General features: G+C 52.7%; 3 protein-coding genes across 3 annotated transcripts; 1 reads left to right on the top strand and 2 right to left on the bottom strand.

The window, feature by feature from the left end:
- Nucleotides 1-558: 558 nt before the first annotated feature.
- Nucleotides 559-4608, top strand: DIABLO (diablo IAP-binding mitochondrial protein; the record flags this gene model as incomplete). Its single annotated transcript, XM_084272202.1, has 6 exons — nucleotides 559-605; nucleotides 1336-1456; nucleotides 1767-1898; nucleotides 2595-2705; nucleotides 2861-2957; nucleotides 3945-4608. 6 exons carry the CDS (start codon nucleotides 559-561, stop codon nucleotides 4157-4159), a joined length of 723 nt encoding a protein of 240 aa, XP_084128328.1. The 3' UTR covers nucleotides 4160-4608.
- Nucleotides 4609-7677: 3069 nt separating this feature from the next.
- On the bottom strand, nucleotides 7678-8811 carry B3GNT4 (UDP-GlcNAc:betaGal beta-1,3-N-acetylglucosaminyltransferase 4; the record flags this gene model as incomplete). Its single annotated transcript, XM_084271914.1, has 1 exon — nucleotides 7678-8811. One exon carries the CDS (start codon nucleotides 8809-8811, stop codon nucleotides 7693-7695), a length of 1119 nt encoding a protein of 372 aa, XP_084128040.1. The 3' UTR covers nucleotides 7678-7692.
- An 807-nt stretch (nucleotides 8812-9618) lies between these two features.
- Nucleotides 9619-18126, bottom strand: LRRC43 (leucine rich repeat containing 43; the record flags this gene model as incomplete). Its single annotated transcript, XM_084272048.1, has 12 exons — nucleotides 9619-9779; nucleotides 12198-12285; nucleotides 12811-13023; nucleotides 14380-14469; nucleotides 14628-14767; nucleotides 14873-14972; nucleotides 15354-15529; nucleotides 16188-16426; nucleotides 17020-17159; nucleotides 17299-17409; nucleotides 17675-17950; nucleotides 18031-18126. The coding sequence occupies 12 exons, from the start codon at nucleotides 18124-18126 to the stop codon at nucleotides 9619-9621; spliced, it is 1830 nt and encodes a 609-aa protein (XP_084128174.1).
- Between the last annotated feature and the right edge of the window lie 18 nt (nucleotides 18127-18144).

Below are 18144 nucleotides of genomic sequence, written 5' to 3'. Positions count from 1 at the left end.
CTATCACTAGCGTGGAACTAGCTGAAGGCAACAACTCTTGGAAAAGATTAATGAAACCGGGGTGGGGGGAAGGGTGGGGGTAGGACCCTGCACCAGTCAGTCAGTGTGATCTCCGGCAGCACTCCCGCAGCTGATGTGACACAGCTGAGGGCTGCTCCCTGCGTCAGGTGCCCGCGAGCAGAGCAACACCGAGGAACCGGCCATGTGCGGCCAAGCCGAGAACTCCCAGCACCCTTTCTGTCTCAAAGGCCCGCACCTCGGGCAGGTGCCATTACCTAAAGGGCAGCACAGCCGCTGGCGCAGCCCGAGGCGGCGGGAGCAGCTCGCCCCGCTGGCGGAGAGGCCGCCTCACGCCATCGCCTCACGCCCCGGCCGCTTCCACAGCCCCCCGCGCGCGCCGCTCCCGCCCTCAGCCAACGGCCACGCGCAAGACCCACCACCCGCCCCACGTGCCGCACTCTGCGCATGCGCCACCCCCGGGGAAACCCCCTCGCCCGCTCGGCCCCGCCCCCAGCACCGGTACGCGCTGACGTCACTTCCCCACCGCCCAATTCCAAGATGGCCGCGGGCAGCCGGTGGCTACGGGTCTGCCGCTCCCTCTTCAGGTACCGCGGGGGGCCGGGGGCGTTCGAAGGGAGCCGCGCCCGCCTGCGGTAACGCCCAGGCGGCGGTTTACGGGGCTGAAGGCAGCCTCCCGGGTCGGGTCCCTACCGCCGCCCCCGCGTGTAGTCTCACCGGCAGCGGCCCGTCCCCGACTGCTGCCCCGGCAGAGCTGGCAGGGCGCAGGCAGTAGGAGCCGTGGTACCCGGGCGGTTCCAGGCACTGCTGGGCTGCGCTTCAGGAGCGCGCAGCGCCGAGGGAGGGAAAACCGGCCCGTTCTGCTCAGGAAATCGCTGTACATTAAAGGAAAAAAAGGCTCGGTGATAATGTTGTTTTAGCGACAGGCCCCGACCCCGCAGACACACAGACACTGGCCTGAAGCATCACTGGATTGCCGAGCAATTGCCAGTCACGTTCCTCACCTGCACGTGCCTAATACCACTTTTAAGCGTGCTTTTTATGTGTTTGTACCAGAAAAGATACTTTTTCTTGTGTCCAGGGATTAATAACACCCTAGTCACTGTGCTTGTCTCCTTTTCTTGCACTTGCAATAATGTAATGCATCAGAACTTAAAACAGATGTACCCCTTCACTGTTACACAGTTGCATTGCAGAAGCTCCCTAGAGACTAGGCCACCTAGAACAGCTTCTCGGTGTTCTTCTCCTCTTTGATACCCATTTCCCCACTATACAGTGGTTATTTCTTGTGCTTAACTTTGTTTTCTGTGTTTCCAGGCAAAGCTTCCCTGTTCTGGGCAGTATTAGGAGACGCTGCCTCGTGAGCGTGAATGGACGATGGCACCAAATGGTGGGCGTGGGGCTGGGAGTGAGCTTGTGTGCGGTGCCTGTCGCAGAGGTAACGTAGCAGGAGCAGGATACGTACAGCTCCCACTCTTAGAAACAGTTGAATGCTCAAAACTACTCACTTAGCATTGTACAAGCCAGTACTTACCCTCAGAATTGTTTTCCTTCTTAATCCATGTAGTTATTAAAGAGGATAAATAAGAAAGACAACCTCTACCTTCAGTAACACCATGCAAAAAACAGTTGCCCTGCTTTACAAAGGCAAAACAGCAGTGAGAATTAGGCCAGACAACCCTGGGGTTAATGGAGGTGCTTTTCCTTACCAGTCGGTGTAAAGATCATGCAAATTTCTTGTCTTTCAGAAACAGAACTCAGCATCTCTTAGTAACGATGCCTTGATTAAAAGAGCCGTTTCCTTGGTAACAGACAGTACTTCTACACTCCTCTCTCAAACAACATACGCACTGATTGAAGCCTTGACAGAGTATACAAAGGTAAGTGGAGAGATTACATGTTTTGCTAGCAAGTCAGTATTGTAAATACTCAGTTATTAGGCACTAACTGCACCTGTTAAATCATACGTCAGATGTTTTTTTAATAAATTTTAGTAAAAGAGGTGTGGAGGTTTGAAGATGCCAGGTCCCTAGAAAACCCTGGGGTAGAGCTCACTTCTATGACACCAAGCACAGAATTTACTTTTAGTTTGTTAGACTGTTGCTTTGAGCTTGAACTTAAGCTGAGATGACCCATGTCTCTGAACTGAGCTAAAGAGTTACTGCTTGCCTGTGTACTGAGTGGGTAGCATAGGGCGCCCTGCATTCGCATCTTGTTCACCTTCTCTGCCCGTTTCAAGGGCCGTGAACTTGAGTTTCATCAGCAGAATGGCATGAGCCATATTTAAGTCTGAAACCACAAGATACAGTTTGAATTTCATAAATAAGTGGCAGTTTGAGTAGAGTTTTTGCATTTCAGTTTATCTTCTTGACATACTTACATATAAAGAGAGGCTATCCACAGCACTGCTGTAGGCAGCCACCAAATGCTGTCAGTGCTGCCAAAACTGCAGTGAACTTGAGAACAAGCCACCTTTGGACTGCTCAGCCATTCTGCTAATTAACACCACCTAACACTGAGATGTCATCAGAGGAGTGCAGGTTGTCACGTAACCGTGTGAAATGATTCCTTTGCAGGCAGTTTATACACTGGTGTCTCTCTACAAGCAATATGCAAACCTCCTTGGGAAAATGAATTCAGAAGAGGTGGATGCGGTCTGGCAGGTGGTCATAGGAGCCAGAGTTGATGTAAGCAATCGTCTCTCTTCAGTCAGCAGCCTGTCTCCTACAGCTCTGCTTGGAAAGTTCTCCACTCGCTTGCTCACCGTTTCACAAGGGCGCTGCTTGGAAGAGCCTTCAGATGTTGTTATGTCGAGTTAAGTAACACTTTGCTTTACTCCTAGATGACAACAAAACAGCAGGAATACCTCAGGCTGGAATCCAGCTGGATGACAGCGTTACGTCTTTCAGAGATGGCAGCAGAAGCTGCCTATCAGTCAGGTAAGCACAAGCAGACGTATGGGGAATTTCTTTCCCCCAGCATTCAGGCAGAATTTAGGGAATGAGAATGGAGTTGAAGGATACACAGGACATACATTCAGTTAGCACAGCAATTTACAAATAGTGTCTGGGTTTTGGAGGTGCTGAGAACTTCCATTCTTTTACTGGCTACAGGACTGGTAGAAAAGTTCTGAGAACTAGACCTGGAAATTTCACATGGGGTTTAGACCCGGACCAACCAGGCCAAAAAAATGATTGAGTATTTCTAATTGGAATGTTCAAACCCAGTTCTGGGAGCCACAGAAATAATGCTACCTTGGGGCTCCAGCAGGTCTTTCTAGCTGGAGTCACTTTTATTAAGGAGTGAGAGTATTTGCCTTTCACTCGGGAAAGATTAATGTTGGGTCTTTCCTCCTTGTATACATGGTTTTCACAAAAACTCTGTTATAGAGACTTGATAGCTCTGAGATCTGAGTCCTGGTAAATCAGCAGTTACTGGAGCAGAGGAGGGGAGGAAATCAGTGAATGTGCAGGGACACCCTGACTCTGTAAGACAACAAGAAAGACACTGAATCTGTACGAGCATGGGAGGAGTGTGGGAGGAGAAGGGATTCTGAGTTCAGCAGTGCCACAGACATTCTTGCTGCTGGTAGGTGCCAGGACAGGACAAAGACTGAAAGTCCCTGGCACACAATGGGCTGAGCTGGGCTTAGTCTCAAACCTGCTAGCACAAGCTGATTGCTCTGATCAGACACTGGCTGTAATTCACTTGGGTGGGAAAAATTCAAGCATGGGGGCTAAAAGCCCTCCAAAATAGGCATATTATTGTTTAAAGGAAACAAGGGGCAAATGCATTTAGCATTGCTATAGCCCAGGAGCCATCAAAACACTTACCACTGCAGATGATAATTGCAGACAGTTGTTTCCTTAGCTGGAGGTTTGCTGAGTGCTCCTCTAACCCAAGGTATTTAAATTATTACTCCTCAGGTGCAGACCAAGCCTCGGTGACAGCTCGCAGCCACATTCAGCTAGTGAAGTCACAGGTGCAAGAAGTGCGACAGCTGTCCCAGAAAGCAGAGACCAAGTTAGCTGAAACCCAAACAGAAGAGCTCATAAAAGCTCAAGGAGAGGAATCTTCCTTGCCACAGGATATTTTAGGGAATACAGAGGCAGGTGAGGACCCTTACCTTCGGGAGGACTGAAAAACAACCTCACTGTCACCATAGAATAGGTGAGAGTTGATTGCAAACTGAAGGATCCCAAACTTTTAAGTGTGGGATCATGGGAAACACTGAAACAAGCCTATGATTCCGTTTTCTCCCTCCCCAAGTAGGATTGCTTTACAAATCAAGTCATTTCCAACTCTCTGGAAGTTCTTGATCTTGTTTGTAACTTTCCATGTTTGTAATAATTACGGATTCAATTATTTAAATGTTTAACTATGCAAATGTGAAAGCTGCTATCAAGGATAGCCTGTTAATTGTCTCTCTGCTGGGAGGGTCCTACTGCTCATTTGATGTGTTTATGACAGCTCTCCTAACTCGGAGGCTAAATCAGCCAAAGAAGTGTATTTATGAGTCATTATTTTTAATGTGTGAGGTAGATGATGTCTGTCAGGAAATGCCTTTATTAAACACTGCAAACACCCTGTCCTGAGTGTGCCTGTGTGGATGAGAGACAAAGTACTGCTTTCTATCTGAGCGTAAAGGTTTGTAACAGTTACTCTCCACGGCAGCTGGGGCAAACATTTGCTGTAGAGCTGAAAGCTTTTCTCTGGAATTAGCCAGACTTTCTGTGGTGAAGTTCTGCAGCTCAGTACAGCAACTTCATTGCTTTTGCAATACTTCTTTCTCCCACAGGAAGCAAAGGGAGGTTTGGTTTTCAAGATATTGTGGTCATAAATGAAGTGGCAACTGCTGTGTTGTACTTTGCAAAGCAGTAAGTAAAAGTGAGCCTTACATAGTTGAATGCTTTCCAGAACAAGTTTCAGGAAAACAATCTTGATTCTCTTTGAAAGCCTGACATTTCACTGCAGAATTCAAAACCACGGGTGTCTTTTCCTCTGTGTTCATTTTCTAACTTGACAGCTTGAGGTGAAATTTGCATTATTAACTGTATAGACAATGTAAGCTTGAGGGAGATTGCATTGTAGAAGAGCATCCACTAGAACTTTCATCGCTGCTGACTTCAGTCAGGTAATCCTGATTCATCAGGTTTTGTAAGTAAATACTCATTAATCATAGGGGAGTTTTCACCACCAATTAGAATCTGCTGTGCTATGTCTGTGGGGAGGTTCCTGTTACTAAGTTGAGTTGTGCTTGAGGAATTTTTTCAGCTGTAGCATGAACCTTTCTACCCCTGTCTCCTTTTGCCTGCCCTTTGAACAAATGCAGTCACAGCTGCACAGCTTTATAGATTAGTGGAGGAATTAACAACCCACCTCTGCTTCTCACTGGCTGCAGCTGTAGCCAAGGGGAAATAGCAGAGCCTGGAATTCAAGCTCACAGGGCTGGAATATTAGGGGAAAAAACCTGCTATGATTTGCAGCAGTAGCACAACCACACCTTCAGGAGCTAAATGCAGCTTCAGGTCAGCCTCTAACCACAACCACTCTAATTTGTTACAGGCTGCAGCTAAAAAAACATCTGTCAAACCACTGACCCAAATGCACGTACATGTGTTCCTTCCAGGAGGGCACAGTAACTACTCAGACACTTGCATGGCAGAGATACAGCTTAAGGCAGATGAGCAGTGCTATGGGAATCTGCAAAACAACTCTTTCTTCCCCTCCCAGAGCCCACTCCCAGCTCCCATGTTGCCCCAATTCTGCAATGTCCTGCTCTGACTTCCCAAGAACCAAGCTGTACCTAACACAGCTGACCTTCAGATGTGACAGGAACCAGGTAGTCACTTCAGTCAACTCCAGAAAGGGAGTGAGGAGCATGACTGGCTCCATATCACCTCCAAAATGCAGTGGAAAAGAGTCACACACCTTTATTACAATGTGGGAGTTAATTATTGGTGGTGAACCCATACACCTAGGCCCACAACAGATATGACATCATGCTCTATGTTATGTTAGTGAGTTTTGCATTTGGAATCATCTAGTGGATTAGAAAAATGCTGCCACAGCAGTTCTCAGGGTGCCAGGGTACCTGCTCTGTCCAGGCTCCGCTCTGGACCAAGTGGTAGTGCCCAGGAACTAGGTTGCACTGCTGCTGCTCACTCAGCCTTGCTAACAAAGCTCACATACCTGGGTCTATGCATAGCCTGTGTCTCATTAATCCCCACTAGGCCTGCAGTGAGAGGCAGCAGCAGAGTCCCTCCTTCAGCCTGAGGTGGTACAGTGCTGCACCCCCACCCTGGAAGTGGAAGGCAGAGGAGCCAACCTGCCCTGAGAGGTCCTCACACCTCAGGAGCTCAGGATGTCCCCAGCCTCCTTGTCCCTTGGACAAGCAAGAACCTCCTGAGAGCCTCTCTGAAAGCACCAGCCCACTTCTGGTGGGTGGTGAGCGCTGTGCAGCTGGCACCAGACCGCAATGACAACAGCACAAGAAAATAACTCTGATTTCTGTAATCACACACTTCCTCTCCACCTTTTTCTAAAGCTGGGCTGCTTTCTGCTTGCATACAGCAGCTTCTGATCCAGCAGCAAAGCTCAGAAGCTTCAGAAAAGCATCACCAACTCTTAATTTCCTAATTTGCTCTTCTCTCAAGAAGAGCACCAGTGCACTCACAGATTAATTGCTTCTGTATCAATACATCTTGTCCGGATGGGGCAAAGTTGCTCATAGCAAAGGGAGTGGCAGGTTTCCATTCCCACATAACCTTATAACCCTCAACATCAGTGACTCCTCCATGCAAACACCCAGCACCAGACTTCAGCTTCTCTTCCTTTTAGTTCACTCAGCTTCTGAGAGACTCAAGAATACTCTCAAGGAAGAAAACTCATGTAAACTGTTCTTTATTTATACCCAATGTTACAAAAACAACAAAAAAATGTTAAAAATAATTCAACTACCTCCCACGCAACATGAAAAACCACAACTACCACTGTGATTATTCAAGACACGGTGCTCCTCTCCAACCCAACCAGAAAGTGTGTGTGCAAAAGGTTCCAGTGCAAGTAAACCTGTAATAAACTTCTGTAAACCCCAAAGGGCTGGAGTCAGAGCCCAGTGCTTGGATCATTGCACAGTGTTAAGGCAGCATTGAGTCTTCCCTCCACATCCACTCTGCTCCTTTTCTCCCACTGTCCAGTAGAACTTGTGGGATTGGTGGTCTGGGACAGCAGGAGAACCCAGCAGCACAAACTGCCCTTTTTTCCCATCCTTTTAAGAAATTTCAAGTTCTCTGACACCCATTACTCAGCATCAGCTTCCTACATGAGTGAATTCAGCCAGTGGTCAGACACCACCAGCCTTGGTGCTGCAAAGCCTCCAGAGCAGATGGGACCTCAACTCTCTGAGGTGGCAGTTGTGACTTCCTCTAGCTCTGGGCTGGCTGGGAGGAACCCAGACAAGTCGCCTGTGCCATGTCTCACGGAGCCCAGCTACCAGCCCAATCCCCACCCTGTGACATTGCGTCTGCAACGACAGAAAAAGACTTACTGTGAGACAAGCCAAGCCCCTGTGGTTCAAGTCCAGACTGTTAGTAGAGGACATATTTCTACCACATCCTGATTTTTAGTTTAAGTACCCTGCATCTGTCACCAGTCCCGATCCTGCTGGTTTTGTCAGTAGCTCCTTTTCCACTCCCTTCTGTAGCTGTGTGTTACTGACACTGCACACCTAATGCTGTCATCCTTTACCAACGTCCACATGATCCACATCTCGGTTGGCTTCAGTTGGTGCACGACCATCAGCTCTTTGTAAAAGCACGGGTCAAAAGGACTGAAAGGTCTCTGGATCCCAAAAGTCTTAAAGCCAGCATGGTTCTTTGGGGTCACTGCAATCTTTGCCAGACACATTCCCACAAAGACATCATCTATGGGGAAGAGCTCCATGTCCTCTGCGGCGCTCTGGAGGCGGCGCACTGTCTCTCTGGACATCACATAGCCCCCTCCACCTGCATAGAGGGGATAGAAGGGGGCTCCGTACATCGACTCTGGAATAAAGTACTTGACCTTGGTGTTCCTGATGGGCCGGGCATTGGCAATCACATCCCCAACAAAGAGAAGCTGTTCAGAGTCCTGTTCTTTGAGGAACTCAACAATGTTGTAAGTGTTGACAAAGACATCATCATCGCCCTTCAGCACAAACCTGGCATGCAGGCAGTCCTCCATGAACCAGCGAAGGAAATGTAGCTCCTTGAGGGTCAAGTTGAAGAAGTTGTCAATGAAATCCCACTGCAAGATGTCACCAAACTCCTGGCTCTCATAAGCCAGCAGCTGGTGAAGGGGCTGCACCTGAGCTTTGGCCTCTGAGCGCCCTAAAAGGAATACCAGCTTGATGCGCTTGCCACCGATGGAGACCTCCTTCCCCCATGTGTTCCTGATTGCCACCCGCCGGTCTATGTTGATGGGGGAAGACTTGACCACCAGCAAGAGGAACGTCTCTTTGCTGCACCTGGGAGGCTTCAGCAGGACCGAGAAGTTCCGGCAGTGCTTGTACGTTAAGAAGACGCGGTGAAGCTCCGGGAGGGCGAGAGAAGAATTGGCACGGGTCAAGTCTGGCAAACACTTGCTGGGTTCAACACTGTCCAGAACCAAAGACTTAGGTCTGGGATTCACTACATCCACTTCCTGGTCCTCTGATGAAACTGCCAACTTTGCCTCCTTCTTCACATAAAAAACACATGCCAGCAGCGTGACTGACAAGGCATAAAGAGCGAGGCTTTTAGTCCTGGGATACATGGCAACCTCCGGTGCAGGATCTGGGCCCTGTGCAGTCAGAGGACAATCCGTTTAGGACCTTGGACCTACACACCACCACTCACGCAGGGACAGACCCCACCTGGGGAAGCGCCAGGACAGGGCTCGGCGTTTCCCCTCGCCCTTGTTTCCTCGGTCTCACCACCACGGCCAGGTGCCGCCAGCGAGAACGGGAGCTCTGTGCTGGGCGCGGCGGCCGCTCGCCCCCGGGAGGGCTCAGGGGGAGCCTGCGGGGAGCTGCTCTGACCCCGGCCCGGGGAGAGCCCGCCCGCCCCGGGGCGCACGCTCCGGTGCTCCCACCACAGCTCCATACGACCCCCGCCCCCCTCCCTACCCATCCCGGTCCAGCACAGGCACCGCCACCGCCGAGACTTACCAGGAGCCGCCGCCACGCACCACTCCGCACCGCCCGAGCAGCCCAGCCCGGCCCCGCCCCGGCCCGCCCGCGGGGGAGGGCACCGGGTACTGCGCACCCGGGACAGCGTGCTCAGGCGGCACTGCACCCTGCTCACTGCACACCCCAACCTGCCCCATGCGCATTGCACCCCTACCCCACGCCCTGCTCATTGCACATCCTAACCAGCACCCCACTCATTGCACCCGCACCCCACACCCCGCTCACTGCATGCCCCAGCACCCCATGCTGCAGCCCCTGCGGAAGCTCAGCAGCAGCCCCAGGCATCCACAAGCCCGGTGTCATCTTCCCAACTCTGGCGATTCAGCTAAACCAGGATCCATGTCCCTGCGGGTTTTATTTCCCACTCACTCTTTTTCCTACAGACACATCACTCACTGACTGTTCCTCATGGCTATGGCCACGCTCTCCTGGCTCTGGGTACCAGCTGCCAAGGGCCACCAAAGAAGCTGCATCTGGAAGTGAACTGTCAGTGGCACTGGCTGGAGCCCTTCACCCTCCTCCAGTTCAGCAGAGTCTTTGTTACTTCTTTTTTCTGTGGAAATAAAGGAATCTGTCACTGTCTATGCAGAATAAACCACCTTAAAGGCAGTGGTGCCCTGAGGGAAAAATCTATTTGAGTATGACTTTAGGTAAGAAGCCCAAAAAGCATCTTTAAGCAGGCAAATGACCTGGGGGCAATTTTGATTTTTTGGGGGTAAATTCCCCTATAAATTGGTAGGAAAAAAGAAACATGCAGAAATAAATCATTCCAGGGATCCTGGAAAATCAAGTGTGGGGTAGAATGAGACCTACGTGAGACTACTTCAGAAGACATCCTTCAATGTCTGGGCAAATTGTTTGCTCAAGACAAAGCTTGCTGCCTTCCCTCTTTGAGCTGTCTGGAAGGGATCCCAATTCCTCTGAGAGGACTTATTATTTGTGTGCATTTTACTGACTGAGGGATGCAAATCAGCCTCAGCTCCCGGCTGTGAGCGCGCGGGTCGCTGCGCAGCCTCGCTGGATGTAGGGCTGCAGCGGAGTGAGGGCTGGGAGCCATCCCTGGTGTCTCAGAGCATGGCCACCGCTGCAGCCCCAAATCAGTGCGTGGTACCTGGGTGATGAGCAAGTGGCAAATGACTTGTGAAGAGATTTTTCACAGTGAGGGTGACAGAGCCCTGGGACAGGCTGCCCAGGGGGGTGTGGAGTCTCCCCTGGAGATATTCAAGACCTGTCTGGACGCCAACCTGTGCGACCTGTCCAAGGTTACCTGCTTTGTCAGGGGGTTGGACTCAACAGGCTCTGGGTCCCTTCCAACCCCTGTGATTCCATGATTCTGTGACCACGGGTCAGTTTGCTGACTCACAGAGCAGCCAGGGCTCGCAGACATTGCGTGCAGCAGTGTTTGTGCAGCCCACGTGTCCCCTCTTCAGGGGCCATGTCTGCAATCGGGGTGCTTGTGAGTCACAGTGGCACACACAGCCATGAGACACTGCTGGCACTGGGTGTAGCAAGCTGCAGGGGAGCGGGGTGCAGCTGATTTTTTGTCACTATCTCTTTGATATACACACTCGGTATCTTTGACCGCAGCAGCCTGGGGAGGTGGCCAGCCAGCCCCCACCTGCACAGGCATAAGGGGACACCAAATTAAGCACAAGTCTCTAATCTCTCTGGGTTTCCTGGACCTGTGAGGAGGTTTCTGTGCACTCAACACCACCTGGGGTTCCACAAGCCTCACAGAAAGGGCTCAGTCTCACTCAGGCTGAAGGGAAGACCTCGCACACGTGCTACGGAGGAAAGAAGTGAAAAACACCACTGCTGAGCCTCAGTTGTTTGACAGCAGCTCCCTGATTCAGCAGCAGCCTGAGCATACATTGCAAGGGCGATCTTCTGGTGGAGAACAGTAATTCAAGGAGGTTTTTTTCTTCTTTTGAGGTTGATGGAAAGGCTGTCAGGCTCTCTCAAGTGCAGACACGGCCTGGGACCACAGGGCTGTAAGATCCTTCCCAAAGACGGGACCTCGCCGTGGGTGACACAGCACAGAAAAAATACCCTGGAGCTCTTGGGAAGAGGGTCAATTACACTTGTAAACTAGCAACTAAATCTGATGCCAGCATGGGACATGAGGCCCCTTTGCTAGCTCTGAGCAGCGCTGGGGAGGTCTGGCCTGCTCCATGTTGTCCTTGACCCACGAGCGGCTTTTCAGAGTGGCCTTCCCTCCCCCACTTCCTCCTGCTCTTGCATTACCCCTCCAATGTGCTGGCACTGCTAGTTTTTGTAGTCAAAACAAAATTTCTGGGAAAATAACCTGCAAGAGGCAGGGTGAGGTTTGTCTCCAGTGGTTAAGCAATGCTGCAGGCTGAGCAGACTGTGAGCTCTGCACTGGGGTGGGGAAAGGGGCACCCATCAGGGCTTGGAGTGATCTCTTCATGGGGGACAGCAGGCTGGACATTGTTCCTGGCCCTGCCATGGGCTGGGTGGGGCACCTGTGACTCTCTACATCCCACCTCCAAACCAGAAGGAACAATAATCCCCTCTGCAAAGGGCTTTGAGAGGTGGAAATGGATGAGGACCTTCTGATGCCTCCCAGACACTCCCCCCACTGCCTGCATGGCTCACACTGCCAGCCACGTTTGGCAGCTGACACAGCAGGCAGCACACCTCTCCCCAAAAAAATCTGCTTTGCCCTTCTCCCCACCACGCAGAGCCCATAGGTGCCTGTCACTCCCAGGACAGCTGGCAGCCCACCCTCACGCCTGCTCAGACACCGCCCAGACAAGGTGTCCAGGCATGTGTCAAACCGCTCAGCCCGCAGCGCCGGTGGCTGTATTCACACCCTGGAGCTCAGGATGTGAGTAAGCGCCTGCTCAGCAGAGCTGGCACGGTGACCGGGACCTGCGGCTGCCCCCCCCGGGCCAGGCCACTGGCAATCGCTCTGGCACAGGCCATCCCTGCACAGCAGCTCGTTTCTTACCTTTAGGAGACGCTGTGATTTTCTGCCTGGCCTGACTTTCTTGTTCTGTTTTTGCTTTCTGGCTCTTGCCTTTGCTTTTTTTCCTGTCCTGCAGAGAGAAAGAAGTTTCCATCACTGGGCTGTGCTGAAACTCGCTGCCCACACTCCGTCCCGTGATGGCCATCACCACCTGGGTTTAGAGGGCAAAGGGAAGGGGTGAGGGGAAGCAAGAGCATGGCAGAGGGGCTGCTCAGAGAGGAGATCTGGGAAATAAAAGGAGTCGGTACAGCTATGCTGAAAGCAGGCTGTGGTTTACCCCAGCCAGGCAGTAGTACCTCACCATAATTCAGCAGCCCAGAGCACACCAGAGGAAGCACAAGTGGTTGCTTTCATGTTCTCAAACGGAAAAATAAACTCATCAATTTTCCGAAGCCCATTAAAAATAGCAATAAGTGTTTACTGCTAATATTAACATTAAATAATGATGCCAGCAGTGATGGCTGGTGCATAGGCAGGGTTGTTTCAGCCCCATTTTAAGGAGAGGAGAACTGAGGGATGGACAGGGGGGATGTATGGGCCAGCTGCAGGGCAGGACCTGTTGAACCCCAGCCCTCAGCTGGGACACGGTCATCACATTCTCCAGACTCGGTGGCTGCAGTGGCTGCTCGGTGATCAGGGTCCCAAAGTCACACACAGTTGCCAGCAGGTCAGTGGACAGCAGGGTGTCCAGGGTTACCCTCACAGTACCCAGGGTCCTTCGAACAGGAGGGTCGCTGCGGAGTTCACATGGCTTCTCCTTCTCCTTCTTCTTCTCCTTCTTCTTCTGTTTGTCCCTGGGTGCAGGACCCTGATGGGGCTCAGCAGAGGGTTGGGGTCACTTTATCAGGCAGCAACATCTGTATTGCTCCAAATACCATTTTGTGGGAAGTGGAACAAGTGGTTTGTCTCAAACAATCTGTCTGGTGAGATAACAGGACCTGCAGCAGCCGGGTAACAATTTGGGGGACTGTCTCTCACCTCACAAGGGGTTCGATCCTGCAAGCAGGGGGTTGGACTACGGCTCCTGTCCTCCAAAGGCTGTGAAGGCCTGGGGAGCCTTGATCTCCAAGCAGCCGCTCTGATCAACTGAGCATTGTGCTCAGGTTGGCTCCTCATCCTATAAACTACCTGGATGGGCAGCATCCCTGGAAGGGCAGCCCCGCGGTCAGCAGCCACCCAGAGAGACGGGATCCTGCCCTTATCTGACATGGAAGAGGGACAGGCACACGGTGCCCTGCAGAGGCAAAGTGCCTTCTTCCCATGGGAGGCCGCTGAGCAGGGTCCATGGCTCCATCAGCCCAAATTGGGGGGGATTAAATGAGCACTCAGGACCCTCATTCTCCACTGACTTGTTTCCAGAACACTCTACAGCTCAGCACCCGGTCTGCATGAGATATGCTTGGCGTCCCCAGAAAGATGGGCCCAGGGAGCATCAAAGATGCAAATTCGGGACATTAAGCACATGCCTGCCATCCAAGGACTGCAGCTTCATGCAGATCTGGACACAGGACCCCAGGGTGGCGATAGCTTCTTATTTTCTCTCTCTCTCTCAACCTTTACCCTTATTCTTTACCTTATTATGAGTTCTACTCATTGCCATGCATCGTTCCGACTCTAGAGTGTGGTGGGGCTTTGCTTGGAAGCTCTATAACCATACTGGCTTCTAGGTGTTGTGCTTTGCTTGCACCTCCCAGGTAACTGCTGTCACCCCTGCGCACCACACAGAGGGTCAGAGCAGCTCATCTCACTGGTGTGGTTGTTATAAGACTAGCTAAGAGAGGGTTAACCAGCCCCTGGGGCAGGTAGGAAAGGTGACCTCTACACATCCCCATCTGCTGGGACAGGACAGACAGGTCTGAGTGGAGGATTGGGTCCAGCCACACCAAGACTCCTCTCTGAGGTTAGAGAGCAAGGAGTCCAGTCTGAATCCCCCTGGTCTGCTCACCTGGTGGGATGTGACACCATCCCAGCCCCTTGCAGACCAAGACGTGAGTAAAACAGCAGTTGCCTTTCCCCCATACCAGGAGGGGCATTAGTGAGAGGTCTGGGACAGAGGGAAAATTCTCTGACACACCAAACTGATCCAGGAGTTCCCTTTTTCCCCCCCATCAGTATTTTTGCAACTCGAGTGTTTTCCCAACATAGAACTCTCCCAGCACCCTACCTTGGCATCGTCTTTCTGCAGCTGCCGTCCTGCCTTCCTATTTGTGACTGTATTTCCTTCTGGATCAGCACTGACAGGCCAGGAGAGCACCTGCCAGGAGAGAGGAGAGCTCGAGCTACTGAGGCTGTGGTGCCCAAGGTGCCTGGAGCCACCGCCATCCCGGGGCTGCCTCCCACAGAGAACACAATACCACTGCTAGGCCTCCCAGCAGCTCTGTCACCCTTCATCCCGCACTGCCACACACTCACCTTCTCCTCCACGACTGAGACGATCGTTCCAGCCTCCAGGTAGGACTTCAGCCCCACCAAGTCCTTGGCAGTGTGCTCCTTCCTGTAGCTGCAGTCGATGGTGTCTGCCCAGGGCTTCCCAGGGGTGACAAACACCTTTGCTGTGCAGGGACACAAAAGAGCTCTGTGGAGAGACCTCTCCTGCTCCAGGAGACGAAGGGTGCCTGGGACATGACCAGTGTGGTTCGTTTGCAATTCCTCATTACCAGAGTGGGCCGTGGGCTCCTCTATGGCTGCAGGACCCATTGTTTCTCCTGTGTCCCCGTCCAGGGTGGCCACCATGGGACTCTGATGGATTTCTGATACCTGGAACAGAGAGGGATCTCTTGGCTGGGTGCATCAGTTTTTATCTGCAGGACAAGGGGCCAGAGCTGCCACCAAAATCCCGCTCCCCAAACCATCCTCATCACTGTAAGGAGTGCCAGTGCGAGGGAAGGGGTTTGGCACAGGAGGAGGGCTGTAAATGCTCCCCCATGTGTGATATAGTGCTGGGGATCCTGAAAGGGACAAGGAACATAGGCAGCAGGGACTTATCCTGCCAGATGTGGACAGGTGTGAATTCTGTCCCCAGTACCACCCGCACCAGGTCCCACTGCAAATGGCAACCCAGAGGTGAGGTGAGGTGAGGTCCCCCTTACTGCGACTGGCCACTGCCTGTGGCTTTCAGGAGCTCAGCCAAGCACAAACCTCAGTGCTTCCATCCTCCATCTCCTCTCCCTCTGCAAACTCGTAAGTCACACAGTAGCTGTAGGTGATCACCGGCACCTGGGAGCCAACCTCGAGCTGCTGATGAACACTGGGTTCAGGGAGCCCCTTGAGCTCCCCAATGCCCACAACCACGCGTGCTTCACTCCTCATCAGCTCTGAAAGGAAGACAGTCTTGCAATGAAGCTGCAAGGGAGAGGGAGGAAGGCAGAGAGCAAGTGGAAGCCTCCAGAACCGTGTCCCACCATGCCTCCCTGCCGCCGTGACAGGTCACTGCCACACGGGGTCACTCCGAAGCCACACAAACATCTGGCTTGCTCGTTCTGCCTCCCTGGTTAACGTTTTAGACTCCGAAAAGCACATCCAGAGCACGGAATCGAATAGGTGCCATCAAGAGGGTCTTCCCACCCCTGGGTATCCCCCGGCTCCTGCCCCTGTCGCAGTCGGGGATGTGCCACACTGCGGAGGTGGCACCGCTTCGTGCCGACAGCGCAGCACGCGTGTGAGCATCTTCCCCTGTGGAGACGTTCCCCTTTCAAGAGGGAAATGCACCATCTGAAACCAGACAGTCTAGAAAGCAAAGGCAGCCAGGCCATGGGGGCGAGGCAGTGCTGGGACTGGGGTGTGCCTAAAATTACTTTGGTTCTAATTACGCTGCTGCAGGTCATCTGCCCAGCTCCCTGCCTGCTCTGGGGGTAAACAGGCACAGAGAGAGAAATCTCTGCTTGAGGAGAGGCAAGAAGGAAGCTGAACCCCAATGAAACCACCTCCCAAATCCCAGGGTCAGCATGGAGAGGTTCAGAGGCAAAGGCTCACCCGGCTGTCTCGCCAAACCCTGGAACTGGTGCCTCTCATCAGGTCCTATGTGGATGTCATCAAGGATGGAGAGCTTGGGCAAGCTGTCCACGAGGAAGCCTCTGTAGGTGGGAATTAGAGCCAGTGGGTTCCCTTGGAGCATCAGGATGCGAAGCTTCTGGAGACTGGACAGTTGGGAGACCAGCTCCAGCAGATCTGTGAAGCTGTTAAAGCTCAGGTCAAGGGAGACCAGATTTGGCCTAAGGACAGAACCCAGAAGAGGTCAGTTAGGTAAACATCATCCACCAGTGGACAGAGGTATCGCCTTGCATCAAAAAAAGAAACAGAAATTGTGTTTCCCCAGTGCAAACTGAGTCAAACTGGGTAATTAGTCCCAAAAGGACAGTTCCAAATTCCTGAGCCATATGGTCCATGGCTGGTGTGCCCCACAACTCAAACCCACCTTCCTTTGGCATCCATTACCCACCCCCTGCACCACTCGGTGATGCAGCCCAAGCTTCAGATTCTTCCCAGGGCAGACTCCCAGCAGAGGCTTTGGAAAGGCATGGAAGAAGGAAAGGGACACGGGGACTGTGGTGGGCAGGGTGTCAAGGCAGCTCCCCAGCGATCACCCCATTTTACACCTTGGCTACAGACCAAGACCCCCTCTAAGCATGAGACAGAAGACAGTGAACAGAAATCCAACACCACAGCTCCATGTGGGTGTTGGACACAGAGCAGAGAAACAGCTCTGCTAAAGGGCTACAAGTTCTGGACGCCTTGATGGCTTAAGGTCATCGTTTCATGCCTGCCCATCTCCCTTATGGAGCTCATGCCCAGCCAGCAGCATTACCAGAAGTCCGCGGTGAGGTACTTGTCCCGCGAAGGACCCCGCAGGCTGTTGTATCCCAGCCCCAAGTGCTGCAGGTCTGGAGGCGGCTGAGTACACAGGCCCTGCAGATCAGCCACAGCGTTGCAGCAGAGCTCCAGGACCTGGCACAGGACAGAGGCAACAACAAATTCCATTTGCAATGAGCTGTTTCCAGTGCTCCCTTGAGCTGCTTGGCTGGTGTGGTGTTCCCAGCTGGGACTTCCTTCCCTGTCCCACCATGGCAAAGCACCGCTCACCCACCCTCAGCGTCCGGGGCAGGTTGGCCGAGGTTATCCTGCTGACCTGGTTGGCACTGAGGATGAGCTCCTCCAGCTGCTGCAGCTGCAACAGACCCTCATCAACCTCCTCCACCTGCAGAGAGATGGGTTTGGCCAACATGTCCCTGAGCCACCTCCTGCCCAAAGTGACCTGGACACATAGTGTTGATCCATGTGACATACGTGTAACATGATTAGTACCACATACTGTGGGGTGGAGCAGTTCTACCCCAGCTGTCACAGCGATGTCTGGGAAGACCCCGAGATGGGGACAGTGTTCTATTCCCTCTCAGCAGGAGGACCTGGCTTCCTGGCCCAGAGTTTTACAGAGCTTTACGGGACCCAGCAGCTGCACTTACTCCCTTGTCAACGATCCGCAGGGACCTGAAAACCTGGAAGATGTTAGAACCGTGGACAATCTCAGGTGTCAGCACAGCCATTTCCCGCAGCTGCTGGTCCTGAGGGCTGCAGCCTGGTGGCAGGGCCCAGGGGCTGTGCTGGTCCCTCAGCATCTCCATCAGCGCCTCGGGGGTCTCCTCGCCCAGTGGGACGGTCTCCTCTTGCCCAGCGCAGTCTGCCCTCAGCCCCAGCTGGCCTCTGCGGGAGGCTGCACATGCATTGAAGCGAGATTCATTCTGGAGAGAGGGAGAGAGAAGTGACAGCCCTGCAAACCCCTAGCCCCTCCCCTGTGGCTGTGAAAGCCCCAGCCCCCTACCCAGCTCCCAAGGCCACAGGGGAAGTCCCGCAGACCCAGGCGCCGAAGGTGTTCCCGAAGAGCAGCAGAGATGCTGCGGCGGCTGGGAACTGCCATCCAGCTCCAGCCCTAGCC

The sequence above is a fragment of the Gallinula chloropus genome (genome assembly GCF_964237585.1).
Source record: "Gallinula chloropus genome assembly, chromosome: 17".
Lineage (NCBI taxonomy): Eukaryota > Metazoa > Chordata > Aves > Gruiformes > Rallidae > Gallinula > Gallinula chloropus.
Note: the sequence above shows the minus strand (reverse complement) of the source record. Positions and strands in the feature narration are given on the sequence as shown.